This window comes from Chelon labrosus (assembly GCF_963514085.1).
Source record: "Chelon labrosus genome assembly, chromosome: 24".
In the NCBI taxonomy this organism is placed as follows: domain Eukaryota; kingdom Metazoa; phylum Chordata; class Actinopteri; order Mugiliformes; family Mugilidae; genus Chelon; species Chelon labrosus.
In genome coordinates, this window is record NC_140357.1 from 3,403,757 (window position 1) to 3,426,387 (window position 22,631).

The 22,631-nt window shown below is 47.4% G+C and overlaps 1 protein-coding gene across 1 annotated transcript in view; it reads left to right on the plus strand.

The window, feature by feature from the left end:
* Nucleotides 1-22,631, plus strand: part of LOC311509449 (receptor tyrosine-protein kinase erbB-4) — a gene marked incomplete at its 5' end in the record, with an annotated part of 240,178 nt that overhangs the window by 200,991 nt on the left and 16,556 nt on the right. Inside the window, 3 exon segments of the mRNA XM_084574670.1 lie at nt 5,264-5,386; nt 5,859-5,957; nt 9,377-9,562. Coding sequence (XP_084430796.1) covers nt 5,264-5,386; nt 5,859-5,957; nt 9,377-9,562 — 408 coding nt within the window.

Sequence of the window (22,631 nt, forward strand, 5' to 3'; positions counted from 1 at the left end):
TCCTCTAAACAAAAGCTTATGTTCACGTCAAACATCCGAATGGAGAAAAATTCAGACCTTTAATGGCCCTGTTTTTCATTGCTGGAACCGCTGTAGGTCGATCTGATGCAAAAGATGCAGTATTTACACATGTCGAGAAGTATAAGGAGGGGCTAAATCCCCGCCAAAAAAGTGACGTAACGTCCATGAAAATGGAGGGCTACAGGGAGACATAATGAAAGAAGAAAACAGAAAAAGCTGCCTCTAATTTTAAACATAAAACAGGAAATTGGAGAATGTTTTTTATCATTTTGCAGTTTATAATGTAGCAATTGCACCCGAAAATGATAAAGCAGTGATAAAACAGACATAAATATGAGGTTTAAGGCATTTGCTGTGACCATGTGACTCATTTTAGAGATCATATCACTACACGACAGCGACAAAGGTTTCACTGTATTGAGGAACAATTGCAGATATACTAAATGATTGTGAACGAACAGTTGCGCAATCAAAATATGCGAAAATGCACGTGCAGCGTCGTCTGTAAACATACGACCCTGAGCACGGCCATTCTGACCCGGGCTGCATGCGCAGTAGCCTCGAGAGTTTTCTTGGAAAACCATGAAAACAGACTCATCCAGTGAGCGCGTCAGCCCTTGGGGCGGATGGAGTACGGCGGTGGAAGACCTTGTTGAGGGGAATCGGTAGACAATGTGATGTACTAGGGGTTCCAAGGGCTCCCAAGTCTATATCCTTCATTTTCTTTATTTTCCGTGACATATTCGGTGTACTTCTATTCTCATGAGGAATTCATGTTAAGAACTAAATAATCAGAGATTGCTTCCCTTCCCGGGGTACTGCCCACCCCAAGGTCTACGCCAAAGATCACCGGGGTCCTCATGGCTTTGACTGCTCTGAGGTCGTCAAAATAAAATGGCAACGACTCCAAATAATGTCTGTGAACGTTCTCAGTCATCCAGGTCATGGTAAATCCAAAAAAAGCGTTTAAACAGGCAACTGTAAGTGTAGAGTTTAGAGAAGACGTCTCTAAACTCCACAAGTCCAGTTGCCCTTTGAATAATCAAAATCATGCACATAAACATTTAAAAAGGTCCTTTTTTTGGTGCTCATTAAAAACCAGCCAGCTGCTTCGTAGGCCGCACGTCTTTGACCCTCTTAGCCTTTGAGCTAGCGGCTAGTTTACAAGCTTGTCCCAGCTCATGCTCTGTTTCCCCTAATGTGGAGGATTTTATGAACGAAACGCGGCTGATAAAAGTGCGGATGACTGATTTCAGCTTTCCTCGGACGCCAACCGTTTGACCTGGGAGCCTTTGAGATTAGACTTTTCTGATTTGACCGCTTTACCGCTCAAAACCTAGCTTAGCTTAGCTTACAGCACAGAAATGTTAGGACCCTTCACCAATGGCCGCAACATGGCCGCAACAACATGGGCGTGGACACCTGGGCCATTTATCAATACCAAGTACGCAAACTTCTGACTTGCACACTTGGTAGTTTGGAATTGAGAAGTTAGATTGTCAAGGACGGACTCTGGAAGACGGGAGGACGTAGGACAGCGATTCTGGAATCGGTACAGCAGCGTAAAGAAGTGCTCTCTGGGATACCTGGCTGTACCAAGTCCACTCCCAATGGGTCCTCCAGTGGAGCAAGGAGACACCTGGATATTTGGACTTGGTCAGGTTTTGTACTTTGAATTGGAGCAGTACTTGGATAACGACTAGGTGTTCAGGTAGAAGCTTCCCCTTGCAAAATGCCTTTTTCCCAAAGGCAGTGCCGCATCGCTCAGAAATCTGCCACATGAAGGGGTTCTGAACAGTTTAAATATGCAAAGCAACAGAATGAATTAGTGTCTCATTCACTGGAATTATACTGGAATGAAACTAGTCTATTAATAGAAGTCATGGTGTTGAAGTTTAATTGGAAACTGACCACACATAGTGTAGATAAATCTGCCTGCTGTGCTTCCTCCCGGGCCTAGAAAGGCTGCGGCGGGTCACTGTTGTTGTGATTCAATTACACGGCACAACAAATGTAGCATTTTGAACGGGTAATGTGAACGTTAAAGCATCTACCTGAGGGTCCGCCGAGCAACTTTCTGTTTGAAGACACTGTTTACTTATTCAATACACGATAATTCCGTGAATGTATTCCAGCCCGAGGCTTGAACATACTGCTTATTTGTCCAATGAAGCATCCGAATCCTCTCCGCCGTGCCGCCAGTGAAGCTCATTTGGCGAAGGCACGGCGCATTATTAGCTGGTAAATAAAGTGGCGTGGTGAGTGTGTGAGAGCGAACGAGCTCAAGAGAGTTTCGCGGGCCATGGGTCCGTATCTTATTTAATAGACCTCTCCTCTCAGTCCGGTCCAGCCTCGTCCTAATGAAACAATAACGGCTACAGCCTGTCACCATCTGCTCTTATTACTGCTCCGTCGCCACCTCCCCGCGCCTCACCTCGGCCCCCTCCCTCCCGAGCGCTCCCGTTTTCTCTCTGCCTGCGGCGCCGCTTGTTTTCTTGTTATTCATGCAATGTATGCACGACCACACTGTTGCAAATAAATGCTCTTTGCCCAGATACCAGGCTGATGTGATGGATGTGACCAGAGCTTGTCCTTCCTGTTGAGGGAAAAACAGTCAGCAGCCGGCGATTCTGAGTAATTTAATCGTTCATTTAAAGGCCTTACGTTGTACTCATTCAGTTTTAAGGCTTCTGCGTGGTATTGCGTTTGTGCTACTTCTTTATGGATCCACATCTACCTGTTTTAGCTCTCTAGTGTTGCATCTGATGGACAAAGAACTTCCTTATAGTGGAGTTTAGGTAGTCTTTTGGGACGTTGTGGTTCTGATTCTTTTAACCAATCAGCGTTCAACCTTCGTATAGTGACATTGCCCAAGGTATACATGCTGTCGGCCAATTGAGGACGTGCATTGAAGCAAACCTACACAACCATGCTGATTGGTCAGGCTTTGTGGATGCACAGCTAACTGTTGTGGCTATCTGTCGCCACTTGATGTCAAAAACTGGAAATTGTTGGCTTCTCCACCGAAAAGACTGGACCGAATTGGAAGAACTTCTTTAAAGTAGAGCTTAAGTAGTCTTTTTGGGCGATCCAGTAGTCACCACTGTGGTTGTTCCCATATTGGTTCAAGCCGGCCTTTTAACCAATCAGCATCCTACTGTAGGTAATGCACATTTGGCTCCAACAAGCGTCCTAAGCGTCGCTCCGTCGCCTCGGCATTGGCTAGATTCCTATAACCCTTTACTGCCGAGATCTGGAGCTATGCTAACACAGGTTAGCTTTGCAGATGCACAAAGAAACTGTTGAGGCTCTCTGTTGTCACTTGGCAGCAGCGACAAAAATGTATGGAAAAATAAGATATGTTAGCTAGTCTTGTGCAATTTTGTGCCATTGTTAGTCCTTGAGTAAACTTCCATACTCTTCTTTGGTCATTCCCATTGTGGATCAAGCCAACCTTTCAACCAATCAGCCTTCAACCAGTGCATAGCGTTATCCTCAGGGGTGAGAACAAGCACCTAAGCCCGACTCTATAGCCTCTGTGTTAGTAGAATACCTAAAATCCTAGCTACGCGAGCTGGACCCCATTGCGCAACAGGAGAATGATGCTAAACCCAGCTAACTGAATGCATGATCTCTGAAAAATGGGGGGAAAAAAACCTGACACATCAACTGTAAGACACTGGATAATAGAAATAAACCCAAAAAAATCTATTTGTGTATTCAAATGAGATGTCAGTCATGATAAGACACCAGTGGACTGCATCAGTGTTCAGGATTCAGGAACAGCACAGTTGGTTAACGATTAATGCGAGATGTACTTTCACTGCTTTCATTAAGAATTCTTTTTATACAGTGACAGCAAGAAGGAATCATTTATTTCAAAACAGTTTGCCAATCACTCCATTATTGTTATAGTTCTAGAGCTTATTTCCACAGTCATCTTCTCTCCTCCTTTCACTCACTTCCCTTCTTTCGCTTGAATTTATCTGTCGCTTTCCTCCCCCTGCTCCGTCCGCCAACTCATGTCCCGCCATGGCATCTTCGGCAGGCCGGGCTCTACTCCGTGCCTTCGGGCCCCGGCCCATAACAATACCCATTAAATGACGTGTCATTGCCGAGCTGCAGGCGCCGCCATCCATCCTCCGGACCGGCCCGGCACTGTGATTGCCGGCCCTATTGTGCTGATGGTTTTACATCACATTGAGTAAGTGCTTGTACGGCTGACCGACTGATATATGGTCTCATTATATTGTTTGATGGCTGTGGTTGAGCCGGGTGATTATGCCGCTGATAAACCGCGGCTACGAGGGCCCCCGATAGGCCGATAGGCTCATTAAGACGCGTATTGATCAGGGCGCATTGACTTTTTCCTGCGCGAATGTGTGTGTTTTCAGTCAATATTTGTGAATGCGTGCGCATGTATCTGCATGCGTTCACGCCCAGATGAATGGGCGGCTCCCCCCCCCCTTCCCTCTGGCTCAGATCTTGTCACAGCTCGGTTACAGGTGCCAGCTCCTGCTCTTTTATATTTAGTAGCAGAGGGCTTTGTGGAGCGGCTAGTGGTGAGGCGGGTGGCCAGGCCAGCTGCTGGGATGCTGTTCAGTGTCAGCTGTTACTGGCAGGGGAGGCGGCGTGTAGGAGGCTCGTCATAACCTTGAATTGGAATTGTTTTGTATGTGCACAGCTGGTGAGCTGCTCCTCTTTGTCGACTGTGATAGCAGCTGACACCAGGCTGTGATTTGCTTAGCGGTGGGCCCGCCGCGGTCCGCGCTGTAGCTGCCAGTTCTGACAGAACTTCGCATTCACACCCCTGAATTATTTCTATTTCATAAACGGCTGTGTGTTGCGAAATCACAACTATCGGGACAGGACAGTCGCCGGTTTTGGCTGCTTATTTATTTCGCTGCAAATGGACCTTTTGTCTTCACCTCGCGCTGCTCCTTCCAAGACTCGCTTTTTACTTATTATTCCAAATGGAGCGGGCTCACCCTGCTGCACGCTCCCAACAGCTCCTAAGGTGTGTTTTAGCATTCCAAGTGCCAAGAGCTAGAGGTTAAAAATATTTAGTCTTGAAGAAGAAGAAAGGCACGCTTCGGGATGTTAGTAGTTTCACAATAAAAGCAGCAGCCGCAAGGGATTCTTCTCATGTTTTTTGGCACCAGTTGATATGAAAAGAGGAGGCAAACTAGATAAATGGTCTAAATATATAAATATATATGTGTGTGTGTGTGTGTTTTCTCAGCTGGTGGAGCCCCTGACCCCGAGCGGAACAGCCCCTAACCAGGCTCAGTTGCGGATCCTGAAGGAGACGGAGCTGAAGAGGGTCAAGATCCTGGGTTCGGGAGCTTTTGGAACCGTCTACAAGGTCAGCACGCGCGCCCGCGTTTCTTTGTGTGATTCACGCACGATTCGCGACCTCCACATTACGAATCAAACGGGAGAAGATGCTCCTTGACGTGGAGCAATGAGCGTCTCGCTTTGTAACGGTGTTCCCCCGACAGACGGGGACCCTCGGGCGGCTCTAGGTCCTGGAACGGAAGCCGCCGTTCGCTTGCCAAACTCGCTCCCCCCTGGCAAAATTATTCACACCACTTCAAAACCCGGCAAACCTTATTTGAATAAACACTGCATGCCCTGCTACCGGCTCCAAATTCCTCTCAATTCCACCAAGTGAATAAAACCGTTAGATTCCTTGATTCAATCAGATTCAGGCCTGCGGTGGAATGTTAGCAGGACATTAGACACAATCCCCGCCAGTCGCAATGATCAGTGTGTGTTTGGGCATGTTTATGAGGACTTAAAGCGGCGCATTTATGGTGACTGCTTGTATATTTCAGGGCATCTGGGTCCCAGAAGGTGAGACAGTGAAGATCCCAGTGGCCATTAAAATCCTCAACGAGGCCACCGGTCCTAAAGCCAACGTGGAGTTCATGGACGTGAGTATTTATACCGCGCCGATTTGTTTCTACTTTGGCCTGTGTGTATTCACGGCCTCGCGCCCGAGCCGTAAAGCCGGAGAGATCGGCCGAGCCCTGTCACTTTGTGGGATTGCGCATTTGCCGGTAAATTCTTACGAGAGCGCCGTCTCAGTCGGAGAGGCTGTAATAAAGCGAGCCCCACGCCGTGCCGCGCCGCCCAGGCATGTATTGAACAAGGCTCTATTAAAAAGGAGCACTTGTTTATGAGATATGGCTTTATTGGAATCCAGGAGTGATGGAGAGAGAGGAAGGGGGTAAGCCGCGGAGTTTCCAGCTCCCGCCACCTAATCTTCGTTGCCCACCTCCACTTTCCGGTCTCCTTTTTTGCCCGTCTCCCATTTTCACATAAAGTTTCACGGCTGCAATTTTTTACTTACCACCAGGTTCGGCGAAGAGATAGTAGCTCATCTTTATATCGCAGTGGATGTCAGACATTTTATCTGCCTCTTAAAGCCTTGTGATGCTCTTCATCTTAATAAGGCCACACGTTCGAGTCGTTTTTCAAGCCAAAATACCCAAGTTCCTGTTTCTCATTTGTGCTCCTCCTAGTCTGAGGTGACAGCAGGGTGTCTGGACAAAACAGATTATGCATTTTCAATGTTTTCTCAGTCTTTACACATCAGCATTAGCTAACCACTGACATCTGCTTGAATGACTGTCAAAGGAAAGTCATCTGCTATCGCCTCAATCTAGTTCTTCTTCCATATCCCTCCTGTTGCAACCATAGACAGCTCCTCAAAAGCAAAGCCAGGGCAAGTAGAGCTCCCCCTGGTGGCCGGCTGCGGTGTAGGTCATTAGCAAGTCAAGTACACGTCAAATAATTATTTTTCAGGGATGGTTTCTGTCATTTTAGGTCGATAATATAATGCTGATTCATGTTCAAGTGTCCATTTTTTTCTGAGAAATTTAGTTTTAGTTTGTTGGTTTGTTTAGTTAGTTTGATGCTATAGAAACAGCATATGACATCATCAATTGTTTACTACAAGTTGCCATGCCAACTGCTCCGTGAAGCGATCCCGTAGGACTTTTGAGAATAGCAAAAAATAAATAAATAAAGTAGAATAAATACAGTATAATGCAACATTTCCTTGTAACTGGTGGAGAGCAGAGCGCAGTATTAATTAAACAAAAATGCGAGTGAGTCCAGAGGAAGTGTGGGCGGGTCGTCGATAACTCGGCTACACGTGTCTCGCCTCTCGGTACGTACTGTGCAGACTCTGGCTCCAAACTCGCAAGATGGCGCCGCCCATATCCCCGTGAAAATCGCGTCAGTTTCGCCAATCCAAGGAAATGGGAAGGCATTGTACATATTTATATACAGTCTATGCTTGCGACACTTCCACCTTCCTTTCTCTCTTTCTGCTTAGTTTCCCCCCCCCCCTTTTCCTACATCCTCCCTCCCTTCCCCTCATCTCCCCTTCCCTCCCTTCCCCTCTCGGTGTCTCTCCCAGCGGGGGACTCTGTCCATCCAGAGCCAATATGCTCTGTCTGCTGGCTTGTTAAACAGCAATCTAAAGGCAGGCTCACGCCTCGCCGCTGAGAAACTAGCCACTGGAGTGCCGGCTCTGAGCGCACCACGAGCGTCCGCGCAGTCACGCGCGGACACGCATAACCCATCCGGCGCACGCTTCGCGTCGAAAGGCCTCCCCAGGCGGCCTCGCGGATGCGTGTGAGCAAGAAGGATGCAGGTTGATTTGCTTGCGTTAGCAAATATGTGAATTTGTGCGAGGGAGGTGGCTATTTGACACGTGAAAGGCCTAATAATGCGCAAATGTTTATTGTGTTTGGATATCACACACACACACACACGCAGAGACGCACCAGTTTTGACATCTATCGCCAAGTGTGTGTGTGCATGAGGGAAAGTGAGCAAGATGGGAAAGGAGGGTTCAGCTGGCAGTAATGGAGGTCAGCGCTCAGGGAGATGAGAGAGAAACCAAAACACACACACACACAATCGTTCACGCACACACACACAAGTCCGCGTGGCGTTTGCCCGGAGAGTAGGAAGCAAGGGCAAGAGTTTAGCCCGACATAGTTTAGGACTCCCGGGTCTTTGGGGATCATAGAGTGAGAATAAAAGCCTCTCCTTCCTTCTGTTGCACACACCTTCCTCCCTCCTTTCTCCTCCTTCCTCTCTTGATCCCGAGGTTTGCCTGGAGTAGAGGTGTCTGAAACTGCATGCCGTTGAGTAGTTGGAGTGGTGGCGGGGGGGGGCAGGTGGTTTTTTATGAAGTGAAGATGTAGTGGCGCTGCTTTGGACCGGGAGGCTCTGCTTAAATCAGGGCACTGATGGTGCCAAAAGCCTCTCTATGGCCTATGGCCCTCCTCCTGTTTAGAATTAATCTACTCACAGCTGCACCAGCACCACTACTCTCCCTCTAAGCTCATTCTTTAGCATCTAAATTTAAAAAGGCACCTCATCTATCTATCAGCTGCCCCCGGGGCCAAGCCTGGATATACAACTCCTCGACCGCTTGCCGTATGCAAAGATGCCGAGTGTGTGTGTGTGTGTGTGTGTCCTTGAGTTGTTTAGAGAGTGTGTGAATGAGAGAGGGAGGCAACAGGAGATGAGGAAGACAGGAGTGAGTGTTTTCTTTAAGCGGCGACACTAAGTGCAGCTTTCTGCTCGGGCCGCAGTGCACGCCGAGTACCAGCCCTCGCCGTCGCTGACACTTTATCACCGGCGCGCATCCTTTGGAGCTCGCAGCTCTGCAATAACAATTACCCGACGCCGAGTCCCCAACTGTTCGAACCTCTGCGTCCATCTGCTGCGCGGGAGATGAAAGATAAGCGCGGCGGCGGCGGGGGTTAGGGGAAAAAAAAATAAATAAAAAATGCGGGGCTCACATTTGTGGTGTTTTTTTAATTGTGCCGGTGCAACATTTAAGAAGCCGCGTCGAGCCGCTGAAAAACAGATGAAAAAAAGAGGCCGTGTTTGAGCAGCTTTGAAGAAAGCGAGTTTTTGTTTTTTTTTCTTCTCTCGCTGCGAGAATACTCCGGGCAGATGCTGTGCATGCAGATATAGTCATCATCCCGCAAGTCTTAATTTATGCATCAAACGCCACCTCTGAGTAGGAAGCCTTTGGAATGCAGTGCGGCATTATCCATGGGTAATAGATGCGTGGTCAGACGCGCTGGGCCTCGCGCTGGAAGCGACGCCGGGACAAAATTTGTTCCCGTTTTGTTCATATCCACTGATTTCTGTGATTCAGAGATGTTTTGTTATTTTTACTCAACCCTTGGGGGGATATTTTAGTGTTTAGAAGCATTTGTGTAACTCAAGGAAAGAGTCTGAATCTGAGATGAATAAACGCGCCTCAAATGCAACAGTCTTCTTAGTCCTTCTCCGTCCTGCTTCCCCCCCTCTCACCCAGGAGGCCCTGATCATGGCCAGCATGGAGCACCCCCACCTGGTGCGCCTTCTGGGCGTGTGCCTGAGCCCCACCATCCAGCTGGTCACGCAGCTCATGCCCCACGGCTGCCTCCTCGACTACGTGCACGAGCACAAGGACAACATCGGCTCGCAGCTGCTGCTCAACTGGTGTGTCCAGATTGCAAAGGTAAGTGACCGTAATCGGGGCACTGCGGCTCTCGCGTTGTGCCGCCATATATCTTGGCGTGTGTCGTGGGGGCTTATGGAATTATCGGTTCGCCAAGTCCGGCGTCAAACAAAACAAGCTCCGATTTTTTTTGCAAAAAATGTGATATTGCGGCGCATTCCAAATGCGTATTTGAACAGCTTTCAAAACTGTTGTTGAACTGCTGCCACAAAAACACTTTGATGTTTTACTTCGTCCGAGCTTGCGCAAACATCTATATTATGCAAACTCAAAGCAATCACGAAGAGTCAGAGCAGCAGCTGCACGCCAGAAACCATCTGGGTCTGGATCTTCGGCTGTAAATCTTTGCCCCCCCTCCTCCCCCCGTCGATCGTAATTACCCTCGCGGCTCGGCGCACTGATCATTTTCCCGCCGACATGACGGGTTGCTGGTGTCGAGCGACAAAACGGGGGCCTGGTGAACTCTTGTCTTTGAATCGCTTTCAGGGGATGAGTGACTGCGCAAGAAATGTTCAAATTAAAGGCCCATCCTTTGCCACCCAAACAAAATCTGCTCCCGGGATCGTCGAAGCAGCAGCGAGGCTTGAAATATTGTGTGTGCTTTCGCTTACCCAAAGAACATTTGTGTTTTGCCGGCAAATTAAGTCGACGCTGCCAGACTGCCTGATAGTGTAAGATTTAACTTCTCTGAGTTATGACTCTGGGGTGGCAGCGGGGTGCTGGGTGGACGTCTGCTGTGATACAGAGGCGTCCCCCTCCGGCTCCAGAAGCAGCAGCAGCAGCGTCAAAAAAAGTCCTGACAGATGTCAGATTTACTGCTGGCACTGATCAGCCTGATAGGATTTTAGACAAGAACTTAGAACTTGATTGTGTGCTTTGCTACCCCGAAAATATGGAAGGGTACACCATTGAAACCTGAGTCGAGTCAAGACACAAAGAGGTTCATTCTGCTTGTATAATCCTAGTCTACCCTCTGTGATATCGTAAAGTGACACCGAAATTCACTCAATTAGCCATCCGTCTCCTTGTCGCAGCCGAATAAAAAGAGGAGATTTCAAAACATATCATAACGCAGGCGAGTTGTTTACCTGCTCCCTGATTAGATTAATCACTGAATGATTGCTGCTCCATTAATGACTAAGGGAGCAGTGATCTGATTTGCATAGTCGAGGGAGCAGCGTTGAGTGAGAGGCTGTCTCGTTCCTGATCCATCCCTGCAAGTCATCAGTTGCGCTTGTGTCGTTGCTTAGATGTACTGGAGCTAAATTGGAGGGCGATGCTGAAGGAAAATGTCCAGGGGAGGACGGATGTGACGGAGAAAATCCATCCATCCTTTTACATCCGCTTATGCAAGGTTGGGTTGTGATGGCAACAGGGTAAGCACGGGATTCCGGATGTCCCTCTCCCTAGTAGGCGTCCCCAATTGGTTGTGACTCTTTTTAACGTGAACTAAAGTGGTTGTACTCCAAGCTCCCTCCAGATGAACCTAATCGTATCTGCCCTGCAGTTCTTTTAGTCACAACCATAGACTGTAAAACAAAATGGACGACACGACTCCACTTCCTCCCACTGGCCACACTGACGCCAGTATCCCAGGAATACAGGCGACGCCAACTTGTGAGCATTGGGCCAGAGTCTGAGCAGTACTGTCCGAGGTTGGAACCGCATTATTGATCACCCACCCACACTTCTTCTACTTGAGAATAGCCAGCCACCGGGCGGAGCTCCACATGCTTTGGCTTCACTTTAAAGCAGCTGTCATGGCATCCACTTTTTTTACGGTCTATGGTCACTACCCAAAGTTTACAACAATAGGTGAGGGCCAGAACGTACGGTCATGTCCCTCTTCGCCGCAAAGTTTCAATGCACCAAACCACTCGTCCACCTCTCTCCATTCTCCTTTCACTCACGAACAACACCCCGGCAGAGACCTTAACCCAGTCCCAACTCTGAGTAAACTATCCACCTTTTTCGGGTGCTTCAGGGCCTCAGACTTGGAGATGTTGACTCTCATCCCAGAGGCTTCACACTCGGCTGCAGACCGCCTCACAGTGCACGCCAAAGATCAGGGTCTGATGAATAAAACAGTGTGAGAGTTTTGATATAACTTTTCATTTTGAGGCATTGGTGTGAGGTAATATGGTATAACTTGTGGCGAAGTGGAATAAACTTTGAAATGCCCACTGTTCAAGTGTGGAATCCCGAGATTGTCATTTTAAATGGACCTGTATCTGTCAGCCATAGTTGCGCTATAAACATGCTCATAAATGTCCCACTGTGCACAAAAAGCCTTTCACAGACCATTCCTCAGACAATTTCCTGTTTCTAAGGCACTCCTTCATCAGTGTTGGAATTGATTTGTAACCATCTGTGGCAACACATTCTCTTTTGTTTACGCAAGTCAATGATGAGATCTTTGGTTTCATGGCAGTCAGCGTGAGAGGGCTTAACCCTTCATTCCCCCGTGATGGATGATTCCCAAGAGCAGAGCTCGAGGAACAGGTTACTTAAGCAGGTACTTGTTGCCGTGATTGGATTCGATTTCACTCGTGGCGACCGGGTGGGGGGTGGGGTGGGGGGTATGGGGGGGGCGCAAATGTCAGGTTCTTGGTGGTTCTGTTAAGTGAAGGATAGCAGGGGAGAAGATCATTCAGAACTGTCCTTCACCTGCGCAGCACGGTGACATTCACTTCAGCGAATGGGTTGTTTGCCAATTCATTCTTGAGTGATGTAGAGTTTGTATGAAGCCGCTTGATTGATTTGTTTGTATTGAGTGAATAAGCGGATCAATCTGTTGCAGACTGTGCTCTCAGTAAGTGTTAGTCAAAGATAGACTTGTCTTTTCCGTACTTTTTGTCCATCATTGTCAATTATATGTGAAAGCTACTGTCACCACCTGGGGCTTAATGACAGATTATGGTTTCTTATGTAAAAAATGTGCAGTGTCAGTGTCTCAGTTCATTATTTTAACAGCTCCATTTGTTACCATGTTCCATCATTTACACAGTAGCCCAGATTGAAAAGTATTCATTAAAATGTGCATTAAAATGTGCATGTACTGTTAACTATGTATGCCAGTAACAATGGTGAAATTTGGTGTTTCTTCTTTGGCTTGTCATAGATAATCATATTACTGTGGAGAACAAGTGGAATCTGTTGGGGTTGAAGCCAAAAGCGCATGTTGGCAAACGGCAATTTCGTCAGCTCATACTGTTGCCTTTAGAGGATATAGTTGTACAATTATATGCGAGTCATTCCGCATTGCCAGATGGAGCTCATGGTTTCCACCACAAAAGCTGTTCAAAAACCCCAAATTTATATTAGGTGTTGAGTACTTTAACCTCCCAGATTGCTTGCGCCATCATATAAAGCAATGCACCCTAAGCATAGAAATCAACCAGCAACAAACTCCAATCACTAACTACTTCCATCTGGTTACTATAAAATCATTTGATGATGTTGTGTATTCCACTGTTAGGCCTACGGAGTGCTTCTTTACTCTTTAGAGATTGACACAAGCAGTCCACATTCAGTTAGCTCAAGCTCAAAAGAAAAACTGTTTCCAAAGTTTGCTCAACTGCCGAACATGTGGTGTATGGTATTGATAGTGGTTTGGGGGGATCTCATCAGGACCACCTGATTAGAGTTGCGTTACCAAGACATTTTACCTTACTGTGGTTCTTGCGGGACCAAGGGTGGTATGGTTGGTGCCCAGTTGATTAAGGGAACCCAACTACAGCAGTGCTTTCGGGGAGTCCTCCAACAAGCCAACAACATGTTGCTAATGAGTGATGACCATGTGTAGGGTGAATATTGATTAGTTGAAACGTTGGGTTTTGGTTGCAAGGGAATGAGAGTAGCAGAGTTCACCATGAAAGGATAGACGTGCAAAAAAGCTAAAACAGACAAAGTTTTTGTTGGGTGGACCATCTACAACATTGATCCATAGTAAAATTTGGTTCACTTGACGACGTAGATGATGACATTTTTTGCGTAGGGGAAAGCAAAAGGAGTAACAAATGTGCAAACTAGAAGAATAGCCTATGTTTCCAATATTCCGGCAAAGTTTGGCAGCTAAGTAGTCGAAGGAAAAACCTGCGTAGCACCAACATAGTACCATGCTAAAGCCTTCAGTCAGCCTATCACCAAAGTTTCTGGGTGTCGTGTTTTTAGGACCGCGAGAACTTTTAATGTCAGTTCAACAAGTATTTTCTTCCTGACCAATGACATCAACCATCCCTAGGTCCATCAACCATCCCTAGGTCCATCTTGCTAGTGGGGCTAAAAACTTACCAATCTATTCCAAACTTCCTGAACTCAGGATTTTGCACTGATGTGTTCCCAGTTGCAGCAGGGAGTACATCTAACACAATGGATTATTTAATGCACTCAAGCCTAGCGTACGACTTAAAATGCCCATACCTTGAAAGCCAGGTAGCTCCTGTTATATTAGCCTCTTGGATGCTCCTCTTCTATCACATAGCCCTGACATTTTCTCTGGCCTGAAAAATACTGTCCTTGCATCCACATGTGTTCAGTGTATCCGGGCACATGCCCGTGTGTGTTCGGCCATGTGAGCCAGATAACTAACTCGGAGGCCTCTTCTCCGAGTGATCTTTGGTAATGACAGGAATCAAGGTAATGATGGAGACCCTCTCCTCTTGGAGGAAGAGCATCCTTCAGAAGACGCACAATTTTCCGACAAAGGGTAGGATAATTTCACCAGGTCTTCGGCTTGAAAAGGGCTGTTGTTAAGATGAAGGAATGGAAAGAGGAAGGAAGGTATAAAAATAACACGGCTCAACAACAGATAACAAAGACCGCAGGCTATATGCATTTATCGGAAGGACCATACAGCAGCGGAAGAAGAGTCTTTGCTTAGAGGAATATTTTGGCTTTTTGGAAAATTCCACTTGAGCTACTTGCCGAGAGTTAGATAAGATGGATGGCACTGTCATGTCCATCTGTTAAGCCCATTTTGTTAACCTTCTGACAACTAAGCTAACCTTCTGCTGGCTCTAGCTTCACGTTGAGCGAAGATGCAAGAAGGTGGCATTAGTCTTCGCATCAGAACCGCGTCAAGAAAGCGAATTTCTAAAAAATGTCAAACTGCGTCTCAAAGCGAAGAAGAAACATCTCAGACGCTAACAACTAACGCCAGACATTTGTGAAGGTAAACATGGAGAATTTTGAGCAAAGTCAATCAGTATCAACAAATGTGAATACTCAAACCTTTATACTTGAATAAATGTACTCTTTACTTTCCAGAACGGTTGTCGAGACACCAAATTGTACAAACCTTGCACAAAAAGAGCCATTTTCACCCCTCTGCTATAATGTCGTGGCAAATTGCCAGCCCCCCTCCCCAACCCTACGCCAACCAATCGCCATAACAACAGCGCAAACACCCGCCGTATGTGGGCTCTGACCCGGGCAGGTGACTGCTGCGCCGCAAATTGATTGGCCGGGGCCTGTCGCCAGGCAGTGACTCTTCATCACTGAGTGTTTTGGGCATTGAGATAATGGCCCCCATTAATCTACAGCCACACTCAGGGCTGCTCCACTCCCACTGCCACACACACAATGACTGACTGATCACATAGCAACGCACACATGGACTTACACGCACACATATATTGCAGAGGTCTTTTTTAGCCTGACTAATTTATTAGTCTGGATCTTTTCTTTTTTTGCAATCCTTTCCTATTCTTGTGTTTGTGTCCTTTCCTATGTTTCCCATCCTTTTCATATCCCTTCTTTCTATCTCTTTAATCCAGTTATGCCTTTTGTTTCTTCCCTTTTCCTACCCTGTCATTTCCTCTAGTTCCTTTCCTCATTTTCCTTCCCATTTGTGTTCTTATTTCCTCCTTTTCCTGTTCTCCCTGCCGTGCACTTTCCTTGTCTGCTCCTTGCCTTTTCCTTCTACACCTCTTTCCCCTCGCAAATCTGTCATTTTTTTCCCCGCTTCTCAATTTGTCCAGGGGCGTCCATGTTTCTTGGGTCACTGGAGGTCGAGGCTGCCCCTCCGTCGTCTTGTGCCCACTTCATCCTTGTGTGAACCTGTGCGTGCGGGTTTGATTGCGCGTCGTAATTTCTCAACGACGAAAAAAAAAAAAAAAAGAACTGACCTCCTTCTTGCCTTTTTCCGTTTCTTTCTGCGTCTCCCTCGCCTTCTTCTCTTTATCACTCGCTAACCGAGTCTCTTTCTCATACAGGGAGTATTATTTCATTAGGTTTTGGGTTATTAATGGAATAATTAGCATTGGGATGTATTTTAATGAACAAATCAATCACTGAATTAAATATTGGAGTGGAACTGAGTAGAAGAGAGGCTACAGAAGTCTTTTAATTTGGCTCTCCCCTCTTTTTCTATCTCTCTCTGCCTTCCTTTCAGTCTCCCTCCTCAGACTCACTATAATGAAAGCAGAATATATTCAGCAAGTGGCTGTCCTGCCCGTGAGATGATTGGTTTCGGCATTGAAGCCCCAGCCGGATGAGGGTCTCGATTGGTTTTTGGGTTACGGGGGCGGCATTGACTTTTTGGCCGGCGGGGTGCTCGGATATCTAGGCCACTCGGTTCAGGCATTACAGCTGGTTAGTGGCGAGGGGAGCTGAGCGGTTTGTATAAACAGACCCCACTGGTGAATTCGAGGACTGACATTAGCACAACATACCCTGAAGGAAAAACCCTTCAGTTGGAAGTTGCAATCTGCTGTCATGGCAGCTCCGGACAGCGTTTTACAGAACTAATGATGCCGCAGAAGATTGACCTTAAAGAGCCAGATGCATGGAGCTGTGTGTGTGGACAACAAGTGATATAATTGTGTAGAGTCCTTGCTACAGATGCGCCACGCGGTGACATTTTCTGGCGAAATCAGCAGATCTCTCCAGCTGCTGCTTAGTCGAGGAAAGCTAAGGTAGACTTAAATCCGGCTTCTGATCTTTGGTCTCACTTGTGAGCATTCATGGGTATTCCCGAAAGCGCAGGTGTGCGTGTATGAGAGTCTTAGATTTGCATCCCGCGGTGGCTCTCTCCGGAGACGCAGCCCTCGGTGGCACGGAGATCTAATCTGGTCAAGCTTAAGCGCGGAGCCCCCCCACCCCGTGTCACAGGGTTCCCCGCAAACGCCTCTCCGTGCTGAGCAAACACATCTCGCCTCTACTCATTAGCCGAGCCTTAACCCTTCTCCTCGTCCTCCTCCTCCCGCTCCATCTCCTCCAACCCCCTCCCTCCAATGCATATCCTTCATCTTCCCCTCCCTCGCTGGAATCCGTTCACTCCTCCCAGTCAAATCACCTCCCTCGCGCGTCCTCGTGCCTATCATGTCATCGCATCTCAATGAGAACAACGTCTCGGTGGAACATGTCGACCTGGACACGTGTATTTGCTAATGAAATTCCTCAGGTTTTCTTGTTTTTTTTCCTCCCCTTCCAGCAACATAGACCTGTTGTTAAGTACGACCACGGGGAAGTGTGATCGTTCCTCATCAGAACAGTGGAGACTCCTCGGAGGACCTTTTTTTTTCTGTCGTAGCGCTACCAACATAAATATTCAGTGTTTCTTTCCCCATCTCTCCTTAACTAAGCAGTCTAAACTTATTTAAAACACAAAATACAGTCATTAAAGTCTTTTTTTTACCACCACCTCAGGCATTATGTTTTCGGTGTACAACCAGGAGGCAATAAGTGTATCTGAACCTTTTTATTTTAGATTTTAAACTTACGTTTAAGACAATGAGTCCTACAACGCTCCTGAGCGTGGCATAATCTGAAAGACCACATGACAAACCCCTTCCTAAACAGAGGATGACCACTAACACAACTTGTCCATCACTTACAATTTTTTATCCGCAGTCCGCGGCTAGGAGGCTAGGAAGAGCTGGCCTCTCCTGAATCGTGCTCATCCGTCGGCCTCCACTTGATTCATTCTAGATCATCATCACGTATTGGAATTAGATGAAGGTCAACAACTAGAGCAGCCTTCTGTGCGCCCTTTGAACTATAGGTTAATCTAGATGTGAGTTCTTCTTCACCTTTGGTTTTGTCATGGTTTGTTTAGTCTCCTGGGTGTCTGTTTATTGTATTTTGTTAACTTCTTGGTTTTTCATAGTCATGGTTTAGTGTTTAGTTTTTCTGTTTCCTGTTTCCTGTTTTATTTTGTTAAGTTCTTGACTGTAACATAACAAGACCAGAGCTAGGAAACCGGAGCAGGAACAGAAGCTAGCACGGGAACAGGAGCAAGTTCAGAAGCCAGTGCCCAAGCCACCTCGGAGCCGGAACAGGAGCAGGACGTGAGCAGATCCTCGGAGCCGGAACAGGAGCAGGACGTGAGCCGACCCTCGGAGCCGGAACAGGAGCAGGACGTGAGCGGATCCTCGGAGCCGGAACAGAAGCAGGAGCAGAAGCAGAAGCCACCTCGGGAACAGGAGCAGAACGGAGGCGTCCCTCGGAGCCGGAACAGGAGCACAAGCAGCAAGAGCGAAGTCCAACATGGGAGCCGGGACAAGATCAACAGCGGAGGCCAACCTGGGAGCTGGGTCAGGAACGGAGGCAGCAGCGGCTCGCTGGAAGCTAGCTGGCCGGTGGCCAGTAGACCGGGGAGACGCTACCAAGTGGCCGGCAGAACGGGACTCCAGAAGCTGCCAGCCAGCAGGCCTGCCTCCATGGCGTCCACGAGGACCTAACCTCCCCGTCTGGGCCCTCATGGCCAAGCGAGTTCCCTCGAAAAGAGGCTGGAACTCAGGCCTGAGCCACAATCTGTAATCCCTGATTAGCTCCCAATGATGTAAAACAAACTGTGTCTTTTCCTCTTCCTCCTCAAAAGCAGTAAAGTCTGCCTTCAAAGTCCTGCATTTGGGTCCTAAACCTCCATTCCCCGCTACCCCTACGTGACAGAATGACACGAAAAGGAACAAAGGGGAAGGCAGGGCTAGCACACGAGGAACAGAGGGGTAACCAATGACCTAATCAAAAGGAAAACACGGAAGTAGCACAACAGGAAATCAGGAACTTAACAAAATAAAACAGGAAACAGAAAACAGACTATGAAAAACCAAGAAGTTAACAAAAAATACAATAAACAGAAACCCAGGAAACTAAACACACCATGACAGGTTTGGGTCGTTCATCCCCAAAGCAAACGCTTTTGTGAGGGGTTAAAGTATTTTACACGAAATGCAGATCTGATAAAATGCTGTTGGCGTGTCAAATTAGAAGACTGTTTGATTTAATCCTTTGAAAGGCTTGAAATGGATAGTCGACTCATTAGCAAACAAACCGACTGAAAGAGACTTTAAAATGTCAGCAACCATGATATGTAGTGACTGGTTTATACGTGCAGGGCGCCTGACATTCAGTTTCTTTTATTCGAGTCCATATTTCCTACTAAAACGCATTATACTAAGTTACAGTGAATTTATTACTGTCAGCAGGCTATACGGTGGTGATCCATGTTCAGCACTTCGTTTCCCCGAGGCTTCATTAATAATGCAGCCCCGCAATTCTTTGCATCTCCGAGCTCGTCGGCGAGCGCATCACGCCGTGATTACCAAACAACCCGTAATACTATCTTACGCGAGAAAACACATGTACTTTCCGCTTTTCCTCCGACGCAGACACATTCTCAGATTCTCCCACCGTTCCCAGGAGAACGCACGCGTCCCTGCTGACGCAGCAGAACGAGGAGCCGGGTTGGAGGGGGAGCGAAAGGGGGCGATGAGGAGAGGGGACGGCGCGGGGATAAGCCCCCCGGGTCTTTCTAATTATCTGTGAGGATCAGCAGTGCTCAAGGATGCATGAGGGGAGGGATTCGACTGGCAGATCCACTGGGAAGGGAGGCCTGATTGGATCGGTCACCTCTCTCCGTACGCGCACATTACTCACGACGGCCGTAGCCGAGGCTCATTAGACACACACAAAGTCACTGGGAATCTCCTGCAAGGCCTCGTAGACCGCGCACGGAAGCGACGGAACAATTCAGGTTGCGATACGAATCAATTTCGTGCAGTCACGTTTCTCATTTCCTTCGTACTAGAAGCCTCATTATAAACAAACAGAATGCAGCAGGGGTTGGGATTATAGTATTTTTCTTTTGCGCATTATGCAGTCATCCATTTTTATAATCACTCATATATATATATATTTATATAAGTTTATTCTTGCATGTGTTAACGGCAACGGAACCACGTATCAGAAGTAGCCGGTGGGCAGGCCGACTCTGGGAGTCCGACAGCGCTTTGCCGCGATAATTATCTCCTGTGATCAAAAATTATAAGTTCTCAGCGTCGCGGCAAGACGCGGGCAAATTATAGGCATTTACCGTGAAGGCTTGACGCCGGGCTGGAGGAGCGTTCCGGCGCGTTGCTCAGCTGATTCAAACAAGGATCAGATGTCCTCATTGTTCCTTGTGCTTCACCTGTCGAAGCCGGGACGCGGCCGAGCTGTCGACGAAACCCATCATTACCGCGCTCCCCTCTCTCTCCCGCCCCGCGGGCCATCGAACATCGCAGGATCTGGCTTTGAGTGCCGCTAATTGATGCTCGCGCGGCGCCGTCGCCCTGCAAGGGCACTTTAGCTACACGGCTGCGAATGTCGTCTTTTTTTTTGGACTTTGCGTCTAAGAAACGCGTCTCGCCCGATCAAAAAGATTTAATTCCATCGCAGCCAGCCGAAGGAAAAGATTATTGACATTTGCTCATGTACATTCGCCAGCAGCGGTCTTTTATTGTCTGCACAGTGACATTTTGGAGGGATCTCTCCGTCCAGCTGGGGAGTTGAGATCACGGCGACGGAGCTTAGATATTTTGGTTCCCTCTCTTGAGGAGAGAGATCATGAAGAATGGGAGCAGGGAGACAGCGAGCGCAGATAAGTTCCAACATTTTTATTTTTTTTTATTTGCAGCTTTCCCATGCTGGAGTCTGTGTACACCCCTCACACATAAACACACTTGACTTAGGTTGATAGATAGGTGCAGCTCTTCCTGCTCTGTGGTTCCACAACGGCTGAATGCGGAGTAAATGGGCCTGCACCCCCGACTGCTGCGCCACCGCTGAGCCGCCGTTATATGTGTCACATTATGTCACATCCACCTGCATCGTTCATTAACCATCCAAACCATCCGGTGACGCCGCTCGCAGCTTATTTCTCCTGTGGAGATAATTCAAACAATGCACCACTTTAGCGCATTATCTAAAAGAGCTTTGGGAATAAATTCCAGAGTGAAATTTGTTATGCGAGCGTACACATGATTGAGGAGGGCGCCTCATCCCCGCCCGCCTTCTATTTTCCCTCTTTCTCCCCCCGACACACACAAAAAACGAGGCTGGCTGGAGACTGCCAGCTCTGTGGGTTGCTTTCTATCTCCAGCCCGGCACCCGACGCATGACAGACGACCACCTGCGCCACCTGAGCGGGCCCATTGTGCGCGCTCCTTATCGCGCGGGGCCCAGTTCCTCGGCGCGCGGACAGCCCCGTGCTGCTCACATTGTTGCTGCCTCTTCACCCATTCTGGTGGTTGCGGGGGGGATTTTTTTTTTTTTTTCTGGTGGTGCACCACATGCGGCGCTTTTATCGCTCTCTTCCTGGAAACAGACGCCTCACCTTCTACTTTCTGTGAGGAGCCCTACTTTCCTGTTGCTTTTCCTTGCCAAGCGCCGTGCATGGGTTTGTAACATAGACTGTAAAAAAAAATGGATGATACGTCTCCAAGCCCTGGGATACAGGCAGCGCCACATTGCAAGTTTGTAGCCAGGGTCTGAGCAGTACTGTATTTTTCAGGTTGTAAGGTCACTTATTTTATGTTTTTCCCCCCAACTACCGAGGCCCTAAAAGACTGCTGCACGGACCAGCTGTCAATGGCAACTGTCAGTCATCATGATGTCACATCCTGTTTTTGTGGCGTCAAATAACTAAATAACACTCGAACATACATTATATTGGGAGAGGTGCCAGTGAAATAACCGTAATGATACAAATATAGTAGCCATACTGGCTGTAAAGTGCAACGTTTCAGCTTTCCTGATAGCGCAAACCGTGACGTAATTACAGTAAAAATTGCGCTTCCCACTGACGACAGTTTGGCAGCCGTCAATCATCATGATGTCAAATCCTGTTTTTATAGCATCAAATAATACTAAAAAAAAAAAAAAAAAAAAAAAACTCCTCAGGAAGCATTGTATTAACTAGCCAGAATGCCACTAGGGGGAGCTCCACATGCTTTGGCTTCACATTTGAGGAGTTGTCATGGTCGTCCATTTTTCATACACTCTATGGTTTCCATATCAGTACCCATTATTAAAACTATTTAACTACTGATGTTTCCCCACTGCTTCCTCCGAGACTATGCTGGCTGCCAACAAATGCTAACATCTATTTCACGTTACTGTGCAATATTCCAGCAAATACGGGATCTGCTGGAGACGTGAGGTGAATCTCTTACCCGTTGTAGTCCATCATATGCGTCTTCCCATTCCTCCCACTTTTCCTTCCAACTTCTCTCCTTTATGGCCAGCATCTTTTATTCCACAGCATGTTTCTCTCCCCGCCGCCCCAGACCACTCACACTTTTTGTTCACGCCTGGTTTCATCCTATGTTTTCCTTCATTACCAAAGACATAGATCTTTACTCGTCCTTTCTTCCTGCCGGAGAAAAGGTGCTAATGGGTCATGGACCAGCCATGGCCTCGTCTGCTGCGTACTTTATAATACTTTTTAGCCTCTGTGAACAATACGGGACCCTGCACAGATGAAAAAGACCTTCAGTGCTGTTTAAAATGAGATTTTATCCCCTTTGATAGCCGGCATTTAGTCAGAGGAGGATGCAATGGAAAGAGTAGCTACTTATGTCAAACCACATCGGTCCACAAGCCATTTTTTGCATTGTTCATTGCATGTTATCACTTTAGATTTTTAACCTTTTTTTTCATAGAACAGAGAACTGGGTGATGCAAAAATATGACTAAAGTGCAAATGATTTATTATGATACAGCTCAGTAAGTTAGTGATGGAAATGAGTCAGAGGTAAAGATATCTGGGAAACCATATTCATCCACGGAGTCAATTATTTTTTAA